Source organism: Rhincodon typus, chromosome 15, assembly GCF_021869965.1.
Source record: "Rhincodon typus isolate 14 chromosome 15, sRhiTyp1.1, whole genome shotgun sequence".
Lineage (NCBI taxonomy): Eukaryota > Metazoa > Chordata > Chondrichthyes > Orectolobiformes > Rhincodontidae > Rhincodon > Rhincodon typus.
In genome coordinates, this window is record NC_063346.1 from 53,353,402 (window position 1) to 53,380,743 (window position 27,342).

At 41.3% G+C, this 27,342-nt stretch overlaps 1 protein-coding gene across 5 annotated transcripts in view; it reads left to right on the top strand.

Annotated features, from left to right (window-relative positions):
• The window catches only part of ndrg4 (NDRG family member 4), a 156,300-nt gene that overhangs the window by 16,546 nt on the left and 112,412 nt on the right, over positions 1-27,342 (top strand). For 2 of the 5 annotated variants that reach the window (XM_048605742.1, XM_048605743.1), the window contains exon 2: positions 14,011-14,099. The exons of 2 other annotated variants lie outside the window; for them this stretch is intronic. In XM_048605742.1, coding sequence (XP_048461699.1) covers positions 14,034-14,099 — 66 coding nt within the window. In that variant the 5' untranslated portion in view covers positions 14,011-14,033. Of the gene's footprint in view, positions 1-13,768; positions 13,891-14,010; positions 14,100-27,342 lie in introns of those variants that run through there. One more of the 5 variants, XM_048605741.1, reaches the window with a different exon arrangement.

The following is a 27,342-nucleotide window of genomic DNA, read 5'->3' on the forward strand; positions in this document are numbered from 1 at the left end:
GAAATTTCTGATGAAGGGTCTAGGCCCGAAACGTCAGCCTTCCTGCTCCTATGATGCTGCTTGGCCTGCTGTGTTCATCCAGCTCTGCACCTTGTTATCTCAGATTCTCCAGGATCTGCAGTTCCTACTATCTTGGAGTCTTGTGCATCTTCCTTGTGTTTCTATGTTTCTTTCCGGAAATCAAAATAGTGGAATCAAGTGATGATTTGATGGAGGCCAGCCTGAAAAGTACAGAGCACACACTCTTGGCAGCCTTGTTTGTGCTGTGGGTGGTAACAGTTTAGGTTGCACTGTTAATAAAGTGCTGATTGTTTTTGATGGTTGACCAGGGATGAATCACATACATCTTGTTTATTTTTTAACTAGGGCTGTTCCACAGGCACATGACAACTGGAAAATTGATCCCGCTTCTGTCAAATAGAGTATTCTGTCAAATTTCTGTTCAGATTGCTGTGTTGTAGAGCGAGTTGAGGCACTTTGAATTGATGACAACAAGGTGCAGGGCTGGATGAACACAGCAGGCCAAGCAGCATCATAGCAGCCTCTCTGCTCCTATGATGCTGCTTGGCCTGCTGTGTTCATGCAGCCCTGCACCTTGTTGTCTCGGATTCTCCAGCATCTGCAGTTCCTACTATCTCTGATACACTTTGAATTGATTGTTGCTTGCTTGTAGACCATTGTAATGGAATCAGTGATGTAACTGCTATGATGATAATGGTCATTTAGAGTTTCTTTTTCAGAGCACTGGGCACTGAGCAGTATTCTTAATTTACAACAACTTCCAGTTTTACACATTAGCTGCCACTATGATGTGTTCTATATGGTTATTATATTAACACTGTGTTCTTACTGAGAATAAGTATCTAAGGATTTATTTGTAAAGCACCTAGATATATTACAATCATCTGACTTGCTGGAGGCTGGAAGAACACAGCAGGCCAGGCAGCATCTGGAGGGAAGGAGCAGTCAATGTTTCAGGACTGAAGAAGGGTAATACCCGAAACGTTGACTGCTCCTTTCCTTCAGATGCTGCCTGGCCTGCTGTGTTCTTCCTACCTCCTGTTTGTCTACCTTTGGATTCCAGCATCTGACTTTCTTGATTACAAAGTACAGCTATAGCAATTAAGATGAAGCTGATGCTTTATAAATATAAAACCACACAGCATGATGTCTCATTTGATTTGAATCATTTAACTCTTTAAAATTATCTGCCAACCTGATCATAGGACAGGAGAGAACCTTGCCACTCTGCACAATAGTGCTATAGAATCCTTTACATCTGTCTGAGAGGGAAGATGCCTCTTGGTTTAGCATCTCATCAGAAAGGAAACATCTGAATGAAATGCTCCCTTCAAGCCTTTTAAATCTGGTCTTTGTAAGTACTGTTATTCATGACCAATGATAACATTATGAATAATAGCCACGAAAATAGGTTATTCCCATTAGGTCTGAACAGTAGTGTTATGGCCCCAGATTAGACTGGTGAATTTGTTATGATCATTACCGGAGGTGGGTAGCCATTTCAAATAAACTTTGATTACCTATTGGGGGGGGGGTCAGAGGAATTTTCCTTTCCCTCCCCTATTAATTGACCTCAGTTTTTTTTTTAAATGTTTGTCCCCAGAAGATTATTTTGTGGGGAGCATAAGTATCATGTTTGTATGGGACAGGACGGATGGACTAATACATCTTGTCTTTGTGATTCATTAAAGTTCCTTTTCATGTCATATGACATGGTGTAAAATTAAACAGTAATTGGATGCTCCACTCCAATGAACTGAAAGGATGATCTTAAATAGAGATTATAAATTAGCACGTAATGTTTATATAGTACAATAGATAATGTAGATGCTGGGTTGACTGAGATTTACAATGGACCAGGTAGTCTGTAACCAGTTTAAAGGCCATCTTGGACTGAACAAGCTACCAAACCAATGATAGTCAGAGAGGTTGTTCCATCTGTATGCAGTTTTAAATAAAGCTGTTCCGCATGATTCATCTTCCTTAATCTTAAGTTACTGAGTGTGGTGGCGGTCGAGTTCATTCTTTAAATGTATTTTCCCTCCCACTTGGCCCATCCTAATATCTCCCTGGGGAAGAGGGAGTGGCGGGGGGGGGGGTGGCGTGGCGTTGGTCACAGAATAGAACACTGACTGGTGAAAATGAGATTTGTTCCATTGCTATCTGCATCTCTAATGAATGTGTAGTATTGTATTTTGGTAAGACAACAGGTCAGGACTTACACAGCTAATAGTAGGGCCCTGGGGAGTGTTGTTGAACAGCGAGACCTAGGGGTGCACGTACATAGTTCCTTGAAAGTGGCGTCACAGGTGGAGAGGGTGGTGAGGGAGGCGTTTGGCGCTCTTGCCTTCATTGATAAGGGCTTTGGGTGCAGGAGTTTGAAATGTCATGTTGCGGTTGTGCAGGACATTGGTAGGGCCACATTTGGGGTACTGCATACGTTGCTGGTCACCTGCTATTGGAAGGATGTTATTAAACTGGAAAGGGTGCAAAAAAGATTTACAAGGACGCTAATTGGACTGGAGGGTTTGAGTTATAAGGAGAAGCTGGATAAACTGGAGTGTCGGAGGCTGAGGGATGACCTTTATAGAGGCTCTATAAAATCATGAGGGGCATAGATAAAGTGAATAGCTATGGTCTTTTTCCCAGGGTAGGGGAGTCGAAAACTAGAGGGCATAGTTTTTAGGTGAGGGGCGGGGAAAGATTTTAAAAAGACCTGAGGGGCAACTTTTTCAAATGGAGGGTGGTGCATGTATGGAATGAGCTGCCAGAGAAAGTGGGAGAGGTACATTTATAGCATTTTAAAGGGCATTTGGATAGGTACATGAATAGGAAAGTTTTAGAGGAATATGGGCCAAACACTGGCAAATGGGATTGGTTCAGCATGGACAAGTTGGGCCGAAGGGCCTGTTTCTACTCTGGCTCTCCGACTCTATCTAGTTAGAGACCAGTTGGTTTATTTAAAGGCTGTCAAAGCATGAGATCCGGGGGACTTATTAAGAAGATGGTACATTTTTGAATAAACATTTTTGAACAAACAATGTTAAACTTTACTATACAACTTTAAAACAATAATATAATCTATAATACATGTACAACTTGAGTTTTAAGACCCAGAATTAACATGTGGTTCATATGGGTAAGACTCTGTGTTCAAACACCCAACACAGCACATCAAATGGCAAATGTGATCAAGACAGATCTTTTGTATTTCTCAGCTATTCAGCCACTCCAAAGTCCTCTGTGCTCATTTCTTCTCGGAGCTGCCTTCCAAACAGGACTTGGAAACTGCAGCTCTCCTAATATAGAATCTGCTTCTGACTCTCTCTCACATCTACACTCTCTGCCTGTAACATGTGAATGCCTCAGTGATCACCCCCTTCCTCCTGAGCTGTCCTGAGTGACCTGCCAAAAACTTGCAATAAGCCTGTTTTGTTGCTGGGCAGGATTGAATGTTGCCAGCTCACAGCTCTTGGAACTGTCTGTTCCAAAAATGATACCAGTCACAGATTGCTGGCTTGCTCATTACTGCTTAAAAATAGAGGATTTCACTACAGGCTGTCCCTTTCTGAAACAGCATCCTTGTTCCAGCTGGCTACGACAATGGAAACTCTGCTTTTATCAGTACTAACTCCCTCCTCCTTTGCTCAAACCTTTTCTTACTTTCTATCCCTTATTTCATATGCTTGAATACAGGATTTATGCAACTGGGACACAGTTCATTTAGTGCTTAAGGACTGTGCTGCCTTGTCTGGAATCATGACCAGTTAATAGTATCTGGGGATGTGTAGATTAGGTGAATCAGCCATGGTAAATGCAGGGATACAGACATGGGGTTGGTCTGAATGGGATATGGTTCAGAGGTTTGGTGTGGACTCGATGGGCCAAATAACCCGCTTCCACACTGTAGGGATTCTATAAATTCTACTTTTAAAAACAGAAGCCACATCCTGCTGCCAAGTAGCCTGGCACACTAGAAACCCCAAGTGTTGTTAGCTTGTGGTTAGCTCTATTTCGGAGATTTTGGTTTCTAAATGCAGACAGTTACATAATAATATTACCATCAAAGACTTATCTATTTCTGTCTTCTAAGTAGGCCACAACTGGAGCCAAAGTTAATACATACAATTTTATCTTTACATAGAAAACTGAGAAGTGGGGAGTCATCAGTCATAGAGCTTTGTTCAGCATATTCATTATATATAAAAGCACAATTTTCTATGACCATTTACAGGTCAATGAAAGTTAGCTATTGCTATAGTAACAGGTCACACGCCATTTAAATTGTCAATAGCACATTTGAGGGAATTGCTCAGGTGCAAAATACAAAGCTCTTTCAGTGCTATATAATCTCACTAACATATACCACTACTGCTTCGCCTTGTTGGTGTCAATCATTTGCACCATCCATACCCAGTACTAATTAAATCATTCAAATTCATTTGAAAAGGTCTGGAAATATTATTATCTTGGAGTTAATAGTTAACACCCCTAAACATACATGTTTCAGGTATAATTAATTTCATTTGTGATTAACTCGAATTAGAACAAATTTAGCATTTGTTTACTTTGAATTAATTTCTTGAACGTATTAACTGGCTCATAAGAACATAAGAACTAGGAGCAGGAGTAGGCCGTCTGGCCCTTCGAGCCTGCTCCGCCATTCAATAAGATCATGGCTGATCTTTTCGTGGACTCAGATCCAGTTACCCGCGTTCTCACCGTAACCCTTAATTCCTTTATTGTTCAGAAAAAATCTACCATTTCTTTAAAAACGTTTACTGAAGTAGCGTCAACTACTTCACTGGGCAAGGAATTCCATAGATTAACAACCCTCTGGGTGAAGAAATTCCTTCTCAATTCAGTCCTAAATCTGCTCCCTCTAATCTTGAGGCTATGCCCTCTTGTCCTAGCTTCACCTGCCAGTGGAAACATCCTCTCTACTTCTATCTTATCTATTCCCTTCATAATTTTATATGTTTCTATAAGATCCCCGCTCAATCTTCCGAATTCCAATGAATATAATCCCAGTCTACTCAGTCTCTCCTCATAAGCCAACCTCCTCAACTCCGGAATCAACCTAGTGAACCTCCTTTGCACCCCCTCCAGTGCCAATACATCCTTTCTCAAGTAAGGAGACCAAAACTGCACACAGTACTCCAGGTGTGGCCTCACCAGCACCTTGTACAGCTGCAACATAACCTCTCTGCTTTTAATTTCAATCCCTTTAGCAATGAAGGACAAACTTCCATTTGCATTCCTAATTACTTGTTGTACCTGCAGGCCTACCTTCTGTGATTCATGCACAAGGACACCCAGGTCCCTCTGCATAGCAGCATGCTGCAACTTTTTACCATTCAAGTAATAATCCTTTTTACTATTACTCCTACCAAAATGTATGACTTCACATTTATTTACATTGTATTCCATCTGCCAGACCTTTGCCCACTCACTCAATGTATCTATGTTCCTCTGCAAAGTTTCACAGTCCTCTGCACACTTTGCTCTGCCACTCATCTTAGTGTCATCTGCAAACTTTGACACCCTACATGTGGTCCCCAACTCCAAATCATCTATATAAATTGTAAATAATTGTGGTCCCAACACCGATCCCTGAGGCACACCACTAGTCACTGATTGCCAGCTAGAATAGCACTCATTTATCCCCACTCTTTGCTTCCTGTTAGTCAACCAATCCTCTATCCATGCTAATACTTTACCCTTAATGCCATGCATCCTTATCTTATGCAGTAGCCTCTTGTGCGGCACCTTGTCGAAGGCCTTTTGGAAATCTAGGTACACCACATCCACTGGGTCCCCATTGTCCACCTCGCTCGTAATATCTTCATAGAATTCCAAAAGATTTGTCAAGCATGACCTGCCCTTCATGAACCCGTGCTGCGTCTGCCCAACGGGACAATTTCTATCAAGATGCCTTGCTATTTCTTCCTTGATAATAAGACTCGAGCATCTTCCCCACTACAGAGGTTAAGCTAACCGGTCTATAATTCCCCATCTTTTGTCTACTTGCCTTTTTAAACAGTGGCGTCACATTTGCTGTTTTCCAATCTGCTAGGACTGCCCCAGAGTCCAGCGAATTTTGGAAAATTATCGCCAGCGCACCTGATATTTCTCCCGCCATCTCTTTTAGTACCCTGGGATGCATTCCATCAGGGCCAGGAGACTTATCAATCCTTAGGTCCATTAGCTTGCCCAACACTACCTCTTCCGTAATAATGATTGTTTCCAGGTCCTCACCTACCTTTGTCTCTTTGTCAATTACTGGCATGTTATTAGTGTCCTCCACTGTGAAGACCGATACAAAATACCTGTTCAATGCCTCGGCCATTTCATCATGTCCCATAACTAAATTCCCCTTCTCATCCTCTAAAGGGCCAACGTTTACTTTAGCCACTCTTTTTCGTTTTATATATTTATAGAAACTTTTGCTATCTGTCTTTATATTCTGTGCTAGTTTTTTCTCATGTTCTATCTTACTTTTCTTTATAGCTCTTTTTGTGGCTTTCTGTTGACCTTTAAAGTTTTCCCAATCTTCTAGTTTCATGCTGTTTTTGGCCACTTTGTATGCCTTCTCTTTCAATTTGATAGCCTCCCTTATTTCTTTAGACACCCATGGCAGATTACCCCTTTTCTTACAGTCCTTCCTTTTCATTGGAATATACTTTTGCTGAGCACTTTGAAAAATTGCTTTGAAAGTCCTTCACTGCTCGTCAACTGTCCCACCATAAAATCTTTGTTTCCAGTCTACTTTAGCCAAGTCCTCCCTCATTCTATTGTAGTTCCCCTTGTTCAAGCACAGGACCCTTGTATTGGATTTTATCTTCACACTCTCCATCTGTATTCTAAATTCAACCATACTGTGATCACTCCTTCCAAGAGGATTCCTAACTACGAGGTCATTAATTATTCCTGTCTCATTACACAGGACCAGATCTAGGATAGCTTGCTCCCTCGTCGGTTCCATTACATACTGTTAAAGAAAACTATCACGGATACACTCAACAAACTCCTCCTCAAGGCTACCCTGACCGAGCTGGTTCGACCAATCTACATGTAGATTAAAATCCCCCATGATAATTGCCGTACCATTTTTACAGGCATTAGTTATTTCTTTGTTTATTGCCCGCCCCAATGTGACGTTATTATTTGGTGGCCTATAGACTACGCCTATCAGTGACTTTTTCCTCTTAGAATTTCTAATTTCCACCCAAATGGATTCAACCTCATTCTCCATAGAACCTATATCATCTCTCAGCACTGCCCTGATGGCGTCCTTGAATATCAGAGCTACACCACCTCCCTTACCTTCCTGTCTGTCCTTCTGAATAGTCTGGTACCCTTGGATATTTAACTCCCAGTCGTGACCATCCTGTAACCATAGGATGTAACTCATAGAAGAACTTTCCTTTGTTCACTAATGATAATCAATAGTTTTAAGTATAAAAACAATCAGGGAACATAGCCCTGCACACAGTGAACAAAAAATGTGATTTATATTGTCTTTCACAATCTTTGGCTATCCCAAGCCACTTTACAACCAATGAAGTATTTGTGAGTTGCAGTCACTGTTGTAAAATGGGGAAACATGGCACTGTCACTGGACTAGAAATCTACAGGCCCAGAATAATACTCTGGGGACATGGATTCAACAATTAAATTTAATTAATTTTGGAACTAAAACTAGACAGTAATGATGATGTTAAGCCACTGACAAAATAGTGGTAAAACACTTCTGGTTCTCTAATATCCTTTTAGAACAGAATCTACTGTCCTTAAGTAATCTGGTTAACATATGATTCCAGACATCCAGGAATGTGATTGATTTTTAACTCCCCCCTGAAATGGCTTGGTAATCCATGTTGTTTACAGTAAACTGCAGAGTCCAAATGGAATTAAACCAGAGTGATCACCTGACAAGAACCGAGACATCAGAAAGAATTAAGTAACATCCAGGACAAAAACAAAGTTGCTGGAAAAGCTCAGCAGGTCTGGCAGCATCTGTGGAGGAGAAAACAGAGTTAACATTTCAGGTCCGGTGACCCTTCCTCAGTAACATCCAGCCCTGTTGATCCTGCGAAGTTCCCCATCATCAAAACATGGGGTTTGGGCCAAAGTTCTGAGAGTTCTCCCACAGACAATTCATGCATAAAAACCAATATAGTTATACTCATGGAATTATAACTTTTTTATAGCCAATGTCTCAGACTCCACCATCACAATCTCTGGGTATCTCCTGTCCCACCATCAACACTGTCATATACAGGGCAGGAGAAAGTAGTCCTGAGACTCCTCAATGCTGATCCAGACCCCACAAAGTCTCATGGGCAAGGAAATCTCATATTGATTACCACTTAGTAAACCCTTTCAGCTGATTTGAATTGGTACTTCTTCATAGCACCACACGGAAAACAGACTGATGGAAAAAGGCACAGCATTTGGTCTGGGTGGGGGATCTTCAATCACTACAAATGGCTTGGTAGTCCTGACCCAGCTGGCTGAGACTTGAAGGATGTAGATTCTAGCCTAGGCCTACAGAAGGAGGTGAGGAAAGACACAAGGGAAAGCCTGCTCATCATAGAATCCCTACAGTGTGGAAGCAGGCCATTTAACCCATCATGTTCACACCAACAATCTGAAGAGCATCCCACCCAGACCCAACTCCCCCCACTCCCATCCCTGTGACCCTGTGACCCTGCATTTCCCATGGCTAATCTACCTAGCCTGCACATTCCTGGACACTACAGGGCAATTTAGCGTGGCCAGGCCATCTAACCTGCAAATCCTTGGACTGTGGAAGGAAACCAGAGCACCCAGAGGAAACGCGTGCAGACACCGGGAGAACATGTAAACTCCACACAGATAGTAACCCAAGGGTGGAATCGAATCCAGGTTCCTGGTACTGTGAGGCAGCAGTGCTAACCACTGAGCCACTGTGCTATCCCTTGACTGCATCCTCACAATCTACCTGTTCCACATACATCTGTTCATGATAGTATTAGCAGGATTGACAACTGCAGAATCCATGTGGAAACAATATCCTGTTTTGATATTGAGTTTGCCTTCAGTTGTGCTGTGTGACTCTACCATTGTGCTAAGTGGGAAAAATTTTGAACAAATATGGCAATTCTGGAATGTTATCCATGAGATGAACGTAACATCACTCTACCATTGCCATCAAGTCAGGAGATTAATCCTGTTTGAATGAAAACTGCATGAGGCAAGTCAGCAGCAGTACCAACGCATCCCTAAAATGAGGTGACCACCTCATGAAGGTGTATTAATTCTAATATTACTGAATTTTTGAAAAGCACACTTGCAAACTAAAAGACACTACAATAACAACAGCGTTGCTTCTGTAAGAACAGGGTGTTTGGAAAGAGACATCCATTCTGCAATATCGTCAGAGATGTTGCACTGCCTAGTTTGAGAATACAGTTTACGCTACTGAATTTTGAGCCCAGATGATCAGAATCCGAGGACTTACCTGAAGAGCAACAACCCTTTGCCTTTTCTCTTCCCTGAAAGTTTAAGCATTAAAAACCTGCTAGGTTACTTCTTCTTTACTTGCTGAGTCATCCCGAAGAAGATTTTGGTATCCACCTCACTGTTTCAAAAGCAAAGGCATCCTAGTTGAGGGGAATACAAGTTAGGATTAAGAACAACGTGAAGCTTATGAAGATAATGAGGGCTCAATATGACTGACCAAGTGCCTAGAGGAGTGTGACAGGTGCAGGGGCTGAGAGAGGGACTTAAGGATATTAGGAAAGAAAAGAGCGCATGAGAAAACATTGGGTAGAATAAAAGAAGACTCTAGTGACCCTACTCCAGAAACATTAACTCCACTTTCTCTCCACAGATGCGGCCAGACCTGCTGGGTTTTTACAGCAATTTCTGACTTTTTTTTGTTTGCAGATGCCAGAAATCAGAAAACAGTTTGTTTTTTTTTTGGCTTGTAAGGCATTTTTTTCTCCATTAGAAGGTTCAGCGAGACACCCCATGTGACAACAGTTTGTACAATTTTTTTGACTGCAGATCAACATTTGCAACAATCCATAAGTGATTCTTTCCTCCCTGAGTTTAATTGTCACTTGGCCAAAGTACTTTTAAGATGATACTGAGCAAAATCTTATAATTTCGCAGAATTTCTTCATTAGGTTTGTTTTGTAAGAAACTATTTGTCAATGAAAAAGACTAGTTGATTAGTTCTGAGTCATGCCAAATGCACTCCTATTTGATGGTGGGCAATTAAAGAATAAACTCTTTTTTTAAATTCAAACATAGGATGAGGGTGTCACTGGCTAGACCAATATTCTTTATCTTTATTCATTAACGGGATGAGGGCGTTGCTAGCTAGACAGCATTTATTGCCCAGAGGGCAGTTCAGAGTCAACCATCTTCGCTGTGGGTCTGGAGTCACATGTTGCCCAGACCAGGTAAGGACAGCAGTTTCCTTCCCTAAAGGACATTAGTGAACCAGATGGGTTTTTTCCAAACAATCGACAATGGATTCATGGGCATCATTAGATTCTTAATTCCAGATATTTTATTGAATTCAATTCCACCATCTGCCGTGGCAGAATTCGAACCCGGGTCCCCAGAAGATTACCTGGGTCTCTGAATTAACAGTCCGGCTATAATACCATGAGGCCATATCCTCCAGTTAATGGAGAGGCAGAGGCTCCACACGAATGGTGAAACAGTTTAATAACTAACTGGGAGTCAAAGCTCCATAAATATCCCCAATGTTAATGATGAAGGGAGACAGCGCAACAGTGCAAAGGATGAAGTTAAACCTTTCCCAGCCATCTTCAGCAAGAATTGCTGTTTTGATTTCCCATGATCACAGATGTCAATCTTCATCTAATTTGATTTACTCCTTGTGATGTAAAGAAGTACTGCTGCCACCGGATACTGAAAAAGCAGTGAGTCTTGACAAAATTCTAAAAGTAGGACTGAAGACTTGTTCTCTGGAGCTAATCAGGTCCCTAGCCAAGCAGATCCATTACAGCTACAATACTGCCAACCACCTGATGATGTGGAAAATTTCCCAGGTAGGTAATGTCCACAAAGGCAGGGCAGTTTCAATCTTACCAGTTACCACCTCATCAATCTACTTTGGCCATCAGCAAATAATGAAAGAAGATTGTCAACAAATGCTTACAAGTAGCATAAACTCTGCAATAACCCTATTAAATGATGCTTCATTTAGATTCTTCTAGAATGACTCATTTCCTGTCCCAATTACATCCTCAGTCTACACATGGACAAGAGTTAAAATAGATGTGAGGTGAAGTGACTGTCGGTGACATTAAAGCAGCATTTGGCAGTTTGACATCAAGAAGCTTTAACAAAACTGGAGTCAATGGCAATTGAGTAGAATGCTCTGTTTGCACTCCTTGCCGAGCAGAATGAGTGTTAGTTGTCATTATTGGAGGCCAGTCATCTCAGTCCAAGAGCATTATTGCAGGGGTTCCTCAGGATAGTTTCCTAGGCTCAACCATCTTCAAATCCTTCTTCAGTGACTTTCCTTCCATCATGTGGTCAGAAGTGGGGATGTTTGGTTATATTTGAACAATTGATCAGACACTGAAGCAGTATATGTCTGTGTGCATCAAGACCTGGACTACATTTTAGGCTGGGGCTGAATAATATTTATTACACAAATCAGGCAATGACCATCTCTGACGAGGGGTATATGACCATTTCCTCTTGACATTCAAAGGCCTTTGATTCCTGAGTATGCCACTATGCATATCCTTGGGGTTATCATTGATCAGAAACTGAACCAGTCATATAAATACTGTGACTACACAGACACATCAGCAGTTGGGATTTCTGGGGCAAGTAACTCCCCCAAAACCTGACCACCATCTAGAAGGCACAAACTAGGAGTTTGTTGGAACATTCTCCATTTGCCTGAATGAGTGCAGTGGCAACAACGCTTGAAGCCTGCCTATATCCAGTACAAAGCAGTCTACTGAATTGGCACCCCATTCACCACCTTTTAAATACTTACTCCCCACACACCAATGCATGGTGGCAGCAATTGTGTAACATATACAAGATGCTTTGCAGCAACTCATGAAAACTTCTCCAGCGCCTGTTTTCAAACTTGGACTCTTGAAGTGTGATAACATTTAAGGCTATGGGCTTAGTGTGGGAAATTGGAACTACTGTAGGTAGTAGCATTTTTTTTTGGCAGTGCAGACTTAATAGGCCGAAGGGCCTCTTCTGTTCGGTATGATTCTATGAATCTCTACCACCTGGAAGGAAAAGTCTAGCAGGTGCAGGGGTCCTGTTTCCGTGCAGGGACCCTGTTCCCATGCAGGTTCCTGATTTGGAACTACATCACTATTTCTTTGTGCTTGCTCACTCAAAGTCCTTCGTTCCCTATACAAACTGCACTATCAGAGCTCTTTATCAGAGCTGAAGTCAAGTGTCCACTTCGGCTCTGAAGAGTCATCTAAATTCGAAATGTTAGCTTACTCTCTCTCCACGGATGCTGCCTGACCTGCTGTGATCTCCAGCAGTTGTTGTTTTCCGGAGAAATTTAGGCATTCGTGCAGCTAAGTGTACCTTCACGTGAATCAGAAAGTTGTGGCCCTGAAGACACATTCTACACTGGTACTTTTTAGTGTAATCCTGAAGAAATGTACTGTCAGAGGTGCCATCTTTTGAATAGGATGTTACACCAAAGTTCTTCCTGTCTTCTCAGGTGGACTTAAGATCTGGTTCATTCAAAGACAAACAGGAGAGTCCTCCCTATGATGACAAATACATCACCCTCAACCAATGTCACTAATGTGGAGATGCTGGTATTGGACTAGGGTGGACAAAGTCACAAGTCCACTTCACCTGATGAAGGAGCAGCGTTCCATAAGCTTGTGATTTTAATTAAATCTGTTGGATTATAGCCTGGTGTTGTGACTTTTGACAATGTCATTAAAATAGATTATTGACCGTGGATTTTAATCTAAATGGGTCTACTCTTCAGAAGCACTTAGTTGTAAAAAGTTGGAAATTTCCTGAAGGTAGTCCATAAATGCACGTTACTTAGGTTTCCTTTCTTAGGTTTATTTTGAGGTTACTTATTATAAAATATGATTGGGTTCCTATTTAAATCAAGGAGATGAAATGTTGTACTGCCTTTGTTTAAAATTGTTTGTTTACAAATAATGCTCACCAGGTTTTGACCTTTTCAAATGGAGCATACCTTGGGTCTGTTAACTGCCCCATTTTATTAACCAAAATTCATTAATATCTTTTATACTGTGAAAACCCCTGTAAATATTGGTGCATTCCTGGATGCTGCTTGATCTAAAACCCCGGCGCTAATGCTAGCAATCTGCAAGTGTATTCTGCTGTCACTGCGAAACATGTATGTTTGTATTGTAACAGAAATATTGTGTTTTTGGAATGTCAATGTAACAATGCAAGCACAGAAACTGAGATTGTGGATAGTGTTTGTTTGTAGTTACTCTGGCTGTCCCTTGCAGGCCTTGGTTTTGGAAACCAGTGCTGTATGTTGTTTGAGTTTCCCTTCAGTAAATGAGCTGTCAGTCAATTTTCGCTTTAAACAAAGTGAGCATCAGTTGACTTCACCTCTCGTTGGACTTGCTGCTTTCAGGATGATTTCCCCTTTAAGATATGGACAGTGTATCATTCAAGCTGCCCTGTCACTAACACACTGCAGGTTCCACCTACTGGCTAACTGGGGCAGCCACTCTGGAGTTGGAGCCGTGGAGGAAACATTCACAGCTCCCCTCTTTTTTTTTCTCCTTGAGAAAACAACAGGGTTCTGCAATCCCCACACAGTGGAAAGCATGGGCAAGCACCACATATTAAAAGGTCAGTCTTCCAGAGATCTAAATTCTGCACTGGCTTACAAAAAAAGATGCTTTGCTAACATGATCAGTAAGTGTCCCAGTTGTTGTCTGGTAACATTGCTTTGTGTTGTGGGTGTTACAGGATTTGACTGGCACAGATTGGAAATGGCTGGACTGCAGGAATTACGAATGACAGAGGAGAAGCCTCTGCTGCGGGAGCAGATGTCAGTGGTGAGTCGGTATAAGATATGATTTAAAAACAAACGTCTCAAGACCCTTTGGGTCAGCTTATTGAGATCGTTTGCTTGTAGCATCCTGTTTCAACAACATTTATTGTATTGAAAACCTTTTCCCTAGCGCTTCTCACTGCTTTTCTATTTCTTAATTATAACACTCTCGCATCTAATTAATGCAATTCCACATCAATTCCTCTGTTTCAAATATTTTGCTTTAATGTTGCCCTAGTTTCTGTTCATGTTTGCAGTATTGTGAACTGAGTGACACCCTGCCTTACCCACACACCCAAACCACCCTGCTGTTTCCCCAATCTCTGCGTCTGCCTCTGCCTCTGTCTCTGTCTCACTCACTCACTCTCTGTCTCTCAAATGCACACACACACAAACTTCCTAAAATACTCTCAAATAAGAATAAATCGGGCCTCTACTGGTTTAACTTACTTCAATAGAGGCAATGATGGGGTTGGCCTTGTGGCCTGTAAATAAAGGGAAGAGAGGAAACAAAAGTCTGAGCTGTTTCTATTTGTGGTCCAGCAATCCCGAGATGAATGAATGTCTGGTATGAGCCCAATTGTGCTTTGCTGTGACTGGCACTTTCTTGATCAAATAATGTGACAACGTAGTGTTTCTGTTTCTGCATTAGTAATCCAGAGCCCCGCACTAGCAGTTGCTAAAATAATTCAGATCTCGCTCTTCTAGATTGAGGAATTCATTTCTATTTTTATTTAAAGCTGCAAACCAGTGTCTGCTATGAATTTAATATTAAAATGTGATAGACACTGTTGGATTGTTATCCAATTGGCTCACTTTTTTGTCTTCTAGTGAAAGTGAGTTCAAACTGGCTAATGTGTGACTCTGATGTGGTAGATTCTTTATTGCTCTCTAAAATGACTGAGCACATTCATGGGGCAAAACATAAATTTTGGTAGCTATTCAGTTGCACATATTATCATCATTCATCTCCCTACAATGTGGGAGCAGGCACTTCAGCCCAACAAGTCCACACTGACCCTCGGAGCATTCCACCCAGACTCATTCCCCCTATAACACATCCATGAAGACGAGGGGCAATTTAGCACGGCCAATCCACCCAACCTGGATTGTGGGAGGAAACCAGAGCACCCAGAGGAAACCCATGCAGACACAGGGAGAATGTGCAAACTCCGCACACAGTTGCCCAATGGTGGGGTTGAACCTGGGTCCCTGGTGCTGTGAAGCAGCAGTGCTAACCACTGAGCTACCATGTCACTGCCCCTGTCAGCACAAGGCTTTACATTTTCAAGCACTGTTGGAGAGTGGGATAGGCTGCTTTATTTTAAGTAGAATTCTGATTGATACTAAAATCTCAAGAGTCAGAAATGAACAGTTCACATTTGAGCTTATGATGAGTGAGGGTCATTAACAAAGCATAGGAATGGTGGAAATCTCAAAAAGCTAGCATACAAGTTCAGCAAGTAATAAAGAAGGTACATGGAATGTCGGCTTTTATTCCAAAGGGAATTGTGTACTGAAATAAGGAAATTTTTTGCTAAAACTAGACAAGGCGCTAGTCAGACCACAGCTGGAATAATTTTGGGCCCCTTATTTAAGGAAAGATATATATTGGCATTGGAGGCAGTCCTAAGAAGTTTTATTAGTCTAATCCAGGTATGGACAGACTGTTCGACTAATGAGGGGAAATCGAGTAGGTTGGGCCTGTTCTCATTGGAGTTTAGAAAGTAAATGCAAAAATGTTGTGTCCCCATATGGGATAGTCTCGGACTAGAAAGCATAAATTCAGAATAATCTCATCCATTTAAGATAGAGGTGAGGAGAAATTTCATCTCAGTAGTGAATGGAATTCGTTCTTGCAGAGGGCTGGGTCATTTTAAGTATATTCAAGGGTGTGAGAGACAGATTTTTAATTAGTAAGGGAGCCCAGGGTTATGGGGCAAAACCATAGGAAAATGGAGTTGCGAATTCAGTGCCAAACTCTCTCTCAACTCCTTTTTGGCTGTATGTAGAAGCCTTAACGTGCATTATGGAAGTCACAAATTGCTTGGCTAAATGTAAATACTCTTAAAGGGAACATAAAATTGGTATAACTGTATGATTTGAAGTTTTCAAAATCCTTGCTCTTTAACCTTAAATGCTGTGGCTGCCGGTGAGAGTTTAAACAAACTGCTACCTACTGAACTGTTTTGTTTGACAAAAATTGATGAGAAAAGTAGCGTCTGGGCATGGAGTTTCACTAGAATTCTTTGGTATTTTCCCAAAGGCTTTCATTATGCCATTATGCAAGTATGTTTGTTCGGCTGAAATTCATATCTCAGCGTGGGTTTCTGCATTCATTGTTGGATTGAAAGCTTCTTTCTGTTCTTGAGCTCTTTGTCCGAAGGCAGGTCCAACTTCCAACGTAGGTAAGGCGAAGTGGCAAGTCCAAAATCCAGCCCAGATAGAATGGAGATTGAACCCCATACTGTTAGTACCAATTTGATCAACACCAGCATTCCAACAAACTGCGCCAACCAGCCCTTGGAAGTAAGAGTTGCCACAGCAACAAAGACCTTTAATATGCAATGTGTGGTTATTAATGGGAAGAGGCTCCAATTACTTTTCATCATATGCCTGGCTAGGAATCTCTCACCCACTCTTGCTGCCTGCCATTGGCATATTTTGGAATGACTTACACGTTGATACTTAAGCTGTTTAGCTTTGCAATGGAAGCATTTCTCCAGGCCATCAGGTCCTGGAGTGGGAATTGGGTCTGAACCTCTGTCTCAAACGCAAGACTAGTATCCACTACACGTGACTTCTGATAGTTTAAGGAGCTTATTAAAGGATTAGTTATCTTAAGGGTTCTGAATAGAAATATATTTTTCTAAAAGATTAACCACTTGATATTTTAAATCTTTCTTTGTAGTTTAATCTCGTGTGCATGAATTGTGATCTGTACATGGCTGTTGAAGACCTGGCCACACTGGATAATGGGTGACTGGTTATGGAGTTGACATGAAACCTGGAAAAGGTCAAGTTGGTATAGACAGCATGAATGACCATGAATGTGAATGGGGGCATGAGTTGGCATTGAGGTGGCATGGAGAGTATGAGGATCCATAGAAGTGGGTAAGGATTAGAGGGTCTAACGAAGTCTCAGATAACTTAAACGTGCCTTCTACCCAACTCATCTCAGTACTCACTGGCTACCATGGTTGCCTCTGTCATATTCAATCAGTTTACAGCCTTGTTGTCACATCTGGGTCAACACTCTTAGGATTGAGATTAGACTAAATATTTACACTAAAAAAACACTAGTACTAGCCCAGGCTAAATGAGCCATAGTCTCTTTTTGTTCTGCAATTTTGTTGATTCATCTTTACTACTGAAAGTGATACTGATTTCATATCTACCTGTAGTGATGTAATAGAGTATGCTATTTGACAATTGCTTTAGAACAAGTTGACCACTTCCCCCGTCTCTACAAAAAAGGGAATGGATAGCAGAATATCTATAGAATAAAACCTAATGAAAGAAGAAAATATAGACATAATAAATAGTTGGTTTAGTTGAGATTTTCTGAGGTGTTCTCTTCCTGGCCAAGGAAGGAGAACAAAGGGCTACATTTTAATTTTCTCACAGTACAAAAATAGACCTGTCTTTCAACAAATGATGAGCAGGTATCACTAAAACCAAGAAAATAATCTCATTGAAATGCTGAGATGAAACAGCAAATATTTAAGAGCCGAGCTGAAGCTGTTTGTTGTCCTTTGGTCTCCAGAAATTTTTTTGTGTTCTCCCACACATTCCTTTCGTAGTATAAATACCATGTTCTTTCTAATAATAAAGGTTAAGGCAGCACCTTGTCATTTTGAAGGAATCTTTCCCTCAGCAATTGCTGTTGCCAAAATCAAAGGCCAGGATTTTATGTTCACTCAGTGTGATGACCCTCCCTGCAAGACAACACTTGTGGTATGCTCATTGTAAAATTTATCCAGAACAACAATATTGCTGCTCTGTCTGTCTGTTTGTCTATCTAAATCTTGGCCCTGAAATTCTTGTGTCAGTGTGCCAAGACTGCAGTATAATCTTGGTTGGTGAGTGTGCAGTATGGACTAGGATTCTGCAATATTGATCCCTGTCCATTTCTTCCATGCACATAGTTTTTAAAGGGATAGGAGTTAACAGAGTTCATTTGCTTCCTTTTTAGTTTAAGAAAATGGAGTGAGAGTTTAAGCACATGATGAACTATAAGACGGTGCACCGCAACTAATTTTCTGTCATTTGTCATCAACAAAGTAGTTTAATTTCTGTTAAAATTGAGGGCAGAAACTGAAAAGACAATCCTTACTAAACTGCATTTGTTAAATCTTTTCTTCTGTTTTAATTTGGATCTTCTTGTTCAAGAGCAGCTGACAACCTTCATAGTGCTTAGTTCTGAATATCTGGACTGCAGGATCAAGAGCGCAGTGTTTCTAACTTTTTTTTTTAGCATCCACATCCTTTTGGTAATGTGGTGACCAGAACTGTACGCAGTATTCCAAATGTGGTCGAACCAAAGTCCTATACAACTGTAACATGACCTGCCAACTCTTGTACCCAATACCCTGTCCGATGAATGAAAGCATGCCGTATGCCGCCCTGACCACTCTATCCACCTGCGTTGCCACCTTCAGGGTACAATGGACCTGAACACCTGTTTGACACAGTTCTATAAAGACGATATTCTGATCAGAATCTTACTTTTTTTAAAGCTAAATATGAATTGCATTGCTTTTGGTTTTTTTTTTGATGGTTTATCACCAGCAGGCCTAGCGAGTTTTCTTGTATCTTCCCAATTAAATCACGATGTCTTGATGAGTTTCTCATGTCCGATTTCCACTCCATCTTGCCACGTGCTGTCCCCAGAAGAAGTCACCATTCAGTGAATATCTTGCTGAATGACTGGTATCCCTTGCACTCAAGTCATCTTTGAAAGCTCATGGTACCTGGATGAGCACTAAGTCTGTGTTTCCCTGGAAAATTGCTGACGGACATGATAGACAAGAGGAAACCTCTGCCCTACTTTGCGGGGAAGGTCCTGCTGGATGGCTGGTGTAGATGCAGGTCTCTTTTTCTTCCCCTAGGGCCAGCACTGGAGGCAATTATAGCCAGCCAGCCTCATCTGTGGTTGCCACTCATATTAAAGCTGTTTCAGTTATCTGGAGGAAGAATGCCCAGCATTGTAGGAAAAAGGTCATTGACCCCCTTTCCACCAACATAAACACCATTTTTCTCTATGTTACCTCACACTATCGCTGCTACTGTACCCACCTCTCACTAAGGTAGGCTCAGAATGAGTGAGTGCTGTGAGCCTGGAGAAGCTGCCTGGTCCAGTCCTTGAGCCGGTTGTGTGTCCCTGAGTTTAGTGTCCTTGCATCAGCATTACAATGATAGTTACTGGTGCAGCACTACAGTGCAGGAGTATCCTAAAAGTGGATTGGATAGGTGATGTGAGGATTCTTAGAGGCTGGCACATGTCAGATGCCTGTCACCGTGGATGAAGGGTCCATGTGGCTGGTGCCCATGGAGCGTGCCTTGAGATGTTGGTGACTAGTTTCCAACTGAAAATCATTTGGAGCAAGTGGTGAGCTGAATCTGCCAGATTCGTGCTCTGGCTTTCTTTGTTGAGTATCCTGACATCAGGCTTATTTGGTGAGTTTGATCATATGGGAGGCTGAATATTTAATGAGGTGTGTTCATCTAATTAATAAGTAATTTAACAAGCAATAATCAGTCAATTGACAACATGCTGTTGCCATGTGAGAGTCTCATCATGCCATTTGTGAAAAGCATAAAAGATGGTGCAACATGCTATTGATATTGAGATGGGCCTTGCTGCACTTGCCACCTGATTTCTGTCAAACATCTCACCATAGTTTGCGCTGCCCATGCATTTATAAGATTCCATCCTCTCGTGTTCGCTGAGGAACAATACCGAGTATTTCCTTCTGTCTGGATCTTCCAAGGTGCAGCAATCATCATTAATTTGCCACTCCATTTGAACATTTTTCCTAGACCTGAGTTGGCTCTATATTTCTTCCAAGACGTTCTGAGTAAGGCTTTCTGAAAAATGTGGAGTCCACCATCTCTTGGAGTTCCAGTATAGTGAAGTGCAGTCATGGGGAAGACATGTGTCCTCTTTTTGTTTAAAACATTACCTGCCATGTGGCAAGTTTAGCAGTCTAGTTTAAATGTTGAGTGGGTGATCAAGTAAATGGGTAGGGTTATAAGGTAGGCAAGTGCCTGAGGTAAGTGGGTGGCTGGGTATACTGCACAGATGGCAGTTGTCTGCCACTGCTCACTAAAGCCAATTAAAGACTGACTGCAGCTTTCCCACAGGCATTGGGTGCCGGTATGGATGCCCAGAGCTGACTACACAGCAGCACCACCAAGACTGTTTTGTCAGCACCACTACTGACCGAGCTGGTCGAGTCCTAAAGGACAAAGCAGCTAGACTGTAGTGGGTTGTGAGGGAACTAACAAAATGGCAAAACGTACTTGACCTCATCATTACCAAATTGTCTCTGCGGATGCATATTGTAAGTTTGCCGATGGCATGAAAGTTGGTGGAGATGTGGATAGTTTGGAGGGCTGTTGTAGGTTGCAACAGGACATTGATGGGATGCAGAGCTGGGCAAAGAAGTGGCAAATGGAATTCAACCCAGAAAAGTGTGAAGTAATTCATTTTGGAAGGTCAAATTTGAATGTAGAATACAGGGTTAATAGCAGGATTCTTGGCAGTGTGGAGGAACAGCAGGATCTTGGGGTCCACGTCCATAGATCCCTCAAAGTTGCTACTCCAGTTGATAGGGTTGTAAAGAAGGCGTATGTTGTGTTGGCTTTCATTGGCAGGGGAATTGAGTTTAAGAGCCGCGGGGTTATGTTGCAGCTGTATAAAACCCTGGTTAGATCACACTTGGCATATTGTGTTCAGTTCTGGTTGCCTCATTATAGGAAGGATGTGGAAGCTTTAGCAAGGGTGCAGAGGAGATTTACCAGGATGCTGTCTGGATTGGAGGGCAGGTCTTCTGAGGAAAGGTTGAGGGAGCTAGGGCTTTTTCTCTTTGGAGCAAAGAAGGATGAGAGATAACTTGATAGGGGTGTACAAAATGATGAGAGGCATTGATAGAGTGGATAGTCGGATACTTTTTCCCAGGACGGAAATGACTATTACAAGGGGGCATAATTTTAAGGTGATTGGAGGAAGGTTCTTTACACGGAGAGTAGTGGGTGCGTGGAATGCGCTGCCGGCAGTGGTGGTGGAGTCAGATACTTTAGAGACATTTAAGCGACTTTTGGATAGGCACATGGGTGATAGTATAATGTAGGGTATGGAGGATAGTTTGATCTCAGTAGGATAATCGGTCGGCACAACATCATGGGCCGAAGAATAGTACAGGCCCTATGTTCAATGTTCTATGCATTTGTCTGCCACCAGTAAGAATGACAACTGTGCAGTTGTTTTGGACATAAACGCCTGTCTTCATGTTGAGGGTACCCTCCATTGTGTCGTGTGGCAATATCACTGTGCCAAATGGGATAGACTCCGAACAGATGAAGCAGTTCTAGCAACCTAAGACTGGCCATCCATGAGGCATTGTGGGCAATTAGCAGCAGAATCGCACCCAAATACAGTCAGCAACTTCTTGGGGCTGGCATATCCTTTCTCTACCATTGGAATCGAGGCAGGGGATTAACCCCTTCTCTTCTCTCTTTTTGGGCTCCATCATCACCTATCATTTTACTCCTTAACTCCCCCACCCTATCTTGTACATGTAAATCAACAGTTTCCTAGCTACCATCAGTTCTGAGGAAAGGTCACTTAACCCAAAATATTAACTCTGATTTCTAGCAAAAGACGCTACCAGACCTGCTGAGCTTTTCCAGCAATTTCTATTTTTGTCTCTGATCTGCCATTGTTCTGCTCATTCCTCCAAGTGATCTATATCCTGTTGTATCCTCTGACAATCCTCCCCATAATCCCCAACTCCACCAATCTTTGTACTGTCTGCAAACTTACTAATTAAACCAGCTAAATTTTACTCATGAACAGCAGAGGCCCCAGCACTGATCCCTGTGGAACACCACTGGTCACAACCCTCCATTCTGAAAAGCATCCTTCCACCGCTACCCTCTGTCTCCTATGACTAAGCCAGTTCTGTATCTATCTTGCCAGCTCACCCCTGATACCATGTGACTTCACCTTTTGTACCCGTCTGCCATGAGGAACCTTGTCAAAGGCTTTACTGAAGTCCATGTAGACAACATCAACCATTTTTCTCTCATCAATCGTCACCTGCTCAAAAAACTTAATCAAATTAGTGAGGCATGACCTACCCCATACAAAACCACTAATATCACTAATAAGTCCATTTGCTTTTAAATGTTGTATAGATCTTGTCCCTGAGGATCTTTTCCAATAATTTCCCGACCACTGATGTGAGAATCTCGGGCCTGTGATTTGCAGGATTATCCCTGTTACCCTTCTTAAACAATGGGACAACATTGGCTATTCTCCAATCCTCTGGGACCTCACCTGTGGCCAAAGAGGATAGAAGGATATCTGTCAATGCTCCAGCAATTTGTTCCGTTGCCTCCCTCAATATTCTGGGATAGATCCCATCAGGACATGGGGACTTATCTACCTTAATACTTTTTAAGACTCACAAAACCTCTTCCTTTTAAATAGCAACTTGGTTTGGGAACTCAACACTCCCTTCCCTGAGATTAACCTCCACCAATTCCTCTCTTTGGTGAATACCAACACAAAGTATTCATTGAGGACCTAACATTTACCTCTTCTGGCTCCACGCATAGATTCCCTCCTCTGTGCTTGAGTGGGCCAACCCTTTCCCTGGCTACCCTCTTGCATTTTATATACGTATAAAAAGTCTTGGGATTCTCCTTAATCCAGTTTGCTAATGACTTTTCATGACCCCTTTTAGCTGTTCTATTTCCTTGTTTAAGTTCTTTCCTGCTTTCCTTTATATACTTCAAGGGCTTCATCAGTTTCCATCCTCCTAGACCCTGCGTATGCTTCCTTTTTCTTTCTGACCAAGGTCATAGCATCCTTGGTCATCCAAGGTTCATGTAATTTGCCATATCTATCCTGCATTCTCACAGGAACGTGCTGCTTCTGAACGCTTATCAACTGCCATTTGAAATACTCCCACATGTACGATGTAGATTTATCCTCAAACAGCTGCCTTCAATCAAAACTCTCCAGTTCCTTCCTAATATTGTTGTAGTTTGCCTTCCCCCAATTTAACACCTTCACGCAAAGACTGTGTTATCCCTATCCATGATTATCTTAAAACTCATGGCAGTATGGTCACTACTCCCGAAATGCTCCCCCACTGAAACTTCACTCACCTGGCCGGGCTCATTTTCCAAAACCAGGTGCAGTAAAACCCCTTCCCTGGTTGGACTGTTCACATATTGTGTCAAGAATCCCTCTTGAATGGTCCTTACAAATTCTGTCCCATCCAAGCCCACATAGTGAATCCCAGTCAATATAGGGGGAAGTTAAAATTATTCATCGCAACAACCCTGCTGTTTTCCTATCTTTCCAAAATCTGTTGACATATTCTTTCCTCTATCTCCCGCTGGCTGTGGGGAGGCCTGTAGTATACCCCCAGCATTGTGATTTCACCTTTCCTGTTCCTAAGTTCTACATATATTGCCTCACTGCACGAGTCCTTCCTCAGTACAGTTGTGAGAAACTCCTTTACCAGTAATGCAACTCCCCCACTCCTTTTATCTCCTCTTCTATCACATGCTTCCAACATCTGTCACTGGTAGGTGGTAAGAGTGAGATTTCTGGTCAGGCATGTGATGGAAGAAAATTTGATCCTCTTCCATCACTAACCATAGCTCCAAGTTACATCATGCATGTGCAAGTTCATGTTGCCATAGCAATGTGATCTTTTTGGGAGTGCCATTTGGCTCAATTCAGTGGATGGTCATTATAGATCAGATTGATATCAATAGCACGAGATTGGTGTACATAATGGCCAGGCTGGCTTTGGACCAACCTAATTGCCCTACCCATAGTGGAAATCACAGTGCTGTAGATTAAACCTACCTTTGGGCAGAGAACTGATGAAGAAAAAATATGTAGTCAGGTAAGAAGTTGAAGATTATAGCAGTAAATATAACTAAAATGATCGGATACCTCCTAATTATGCCTTCAACCTTTTACCTTTTCTTGCAAAGATCAAAAATATTTCTCCGTGCCCACATTAATAAAGCATTTTCTCTCAAGATATTAAATGCGTGAAGAATTACCTATGATAATGTGACATTGTATTATGATTCTCTTTTATTAACTTACACACACGCGCTCTGTTTACAATATCGCATTTCCATTCATCATTCATAAGACCTCTGTTGTAGTACAGTTTACTCTTACAAGATAAACTAAATTAAACATGCCTTCCTAGGCTGCCAAACCATTACTGTTTCTTTACATCTTTCCATTCTTATTGTCCCCATGCTGCAAGCAGTGTTTAGACCTGTTTCTGTATCAAAGGCTACGCCTGAATTAAAGTGTTAATACTGTAACCTACTCAGTACAATTCCATCCCTGCCATTGTGTGTCCATAACTCATTTTGAACTATGGAAAGACAGTAATATTAATTGGCCCTTAGTAACCATTTCTTGGGACCTGAATAGACATCAGTTTAGGACATTAGTTTCCTCCATCAGCATGTTCCTACATTCTGCTGCTTTTTATCTCTTTGAAATTTCCTTATACACTACCTATTTCTATAACACTGTACTAGCTATTTCTAACTTTTATTTAGGACTACCATCTTGTACGGATGGTAACTAACGTACGGATTTATACTTTTAAAATACATATTAAATAGGGCCAGTATCCCCTTTAAGAAACTTACTATCAAAACAGCGCTTCTGTGAAACTGCATGAATGAATGTGTCGGAACTGTCAAAAACCGGCAATAGCAGATGAAACTTCATGACCCAGGTGCGGGAGATCAGTTTAATATCCTTTATACTTTTATTTAATGCGTGTATAATTTCTCCCTTATTTAGATTTATAGGTCTAGTTTTTCTACCAACATTACTAACTTTAAAGACAAAATGACTAACACTTCTTAATTATGCAAGCTCAGACCAATCCCATCAGGAGTAACAGCCAGCATTTAGCATGTGCTTAAACTTATCTCCTGCTTCCCCAGCACAGATGTCACGCAAATTTGTGTACAATAGATAAAACTATGTGACACCATAGTGCTAAAATTTTAATGTATGTAAAAACTGTATATAAAAGAGGTTCCTGTACTTTGGATTCCATCACTGCCTCGAACTGTGCTACTGTGGATGCTCAATAAAGAGGCTATTTTCGCCACTCACTGATCTTGGTCATTATTGAACACGATCCCACAACAGCAAATTGAGCAGGATCTGGAGAGGAGTGGTAATACCGATTATTTTATGTCTTTGTACATAATGTTTTCTTTTACCATGTTGTTTAATGCCACACTGAGTTTGGGTTTGAGGCAGACTAATTGAACAGAAGGTTTGGACTTCGAACTAGAATTTTATTCTAAATAATAAAGTAATCATAGAAGTGCCAGCCTCAGACTTATAGTGGCTTTAGGTAAGGACGATGCTATCTTCTTTTGTGTACTTGTATCTTAATGCATTTATTCTAGTATTGCAATCTGGTGTTCTTTCAGAGAATTTGATGTCTGCTGTTTAAACCTGGTAATTTGCAGCTCCAAGACATCATTGCAAGGCTTAAGCCTAATTTTTATCCTATCGTAAAACACTGATTAACAGTTATATACATATTCAAGTGAATTACCTAAATTTTTGTCATACAGCATTTACCATACAATTTTATTTATTTCTCCTACTTCTCCCCAAGTATTTGACTTGATTAATCTGTTTCAATAGGTGGATCAGGAAAGTTTATGATTATGACCAGGTATGGAAACATTTGAGGTAAAGTTGGTGATTTTGCACTTCCTCTGCTGGCTTCAGCTATATAAAAGATTCAGTTGATCTGGCTGAACAAGCGTGTAGTGATGCAACTTCAGAAGTATTTTAGAATTGAGGTGATTACACTCTTCTGCTCCATTATTAGCATCAGATATCACTGCCAGTTCCCCGAGGAAGAAATAAAGCTGTCCATCCATGCATTGCTGTTCTTGGTGTAAAAGAGCTTGTTCCCTCGAAGTATGGACATGTTCTTCAATGTTCTGTTCCAAGGCATGGAATGAACATGTTTGGTTGGGAACAATTTGATTTGTTGCTTGGTACATTCTTCAAACTAGCGCATATTCGAAAAGTGGCTTGTTTTTGCTACAATGTGTGCGTTGTTTGCAGAAGTCTGGGCAGTTTTTTTTTGTCTTTTGTGCTGACGTGGATTTTGGAACCACATCTCTGACAGAGTGCTTAGGATTTTGTATTGAAGTTATCACATGTAGTATTGTTCAGATGGGATGTCTGTCTCCTCTGGTTGGATGGTTTATTGTGCCTTTTAAGTAGTTAACACACTGTGTACAATGTTCTGCATTAAAAGGAACTTTTGCTGTGTAAGTTTTTTTCTAGATTCTGAATCTACTGCTAATTTGAACTACAAATTCTTTTGACTGAGGAGGTTCAGTGATTATATTGAAGAGGCTAACGGCAATTCTGTCATAAATAAGTTTTATTATTAAGTTATTTTTCACAGTTGCTTGGTTCAGAAAGTATATACAGATCATTATTTAAGCGAGCAATCATCTTTCTTGGAAATTGGTATCTGCTATTAAGCATGATCTTCTTTGTTCTTGAAGTGAAATATTGATCAAAAGCTGATATGAGATTATTGAATATATTTTTTATTGGTCTGTTGCCTATGTAAAATATGATCTGATATTCTTCTTGTATGGTAGAGTGCTATCCAATGTTCCCTCTGATTTTTGTTGTACCTGCGTTGACTTCTGAATAGCCTGAGTAGTACAGTTAAATCAGAGCAGAAGTCATATTGTGGAGAGTGATGGATTGTGCGTGTTTTTGAATTTTAGCTGCATCACATGCACACAGCTTACTATATTGGTGCTAACCTGTTCTACATTTAATTTGGTGGCTAATATTTAAGCTGTCCAAAGTCTTGAGAATTATGCCTCACTTTATCTGCCAATTTGTTGTTCTATCTAACGGATATGTTAGCTTGAATTTTTTTGATGGAAAGAACAAAACCACTGAA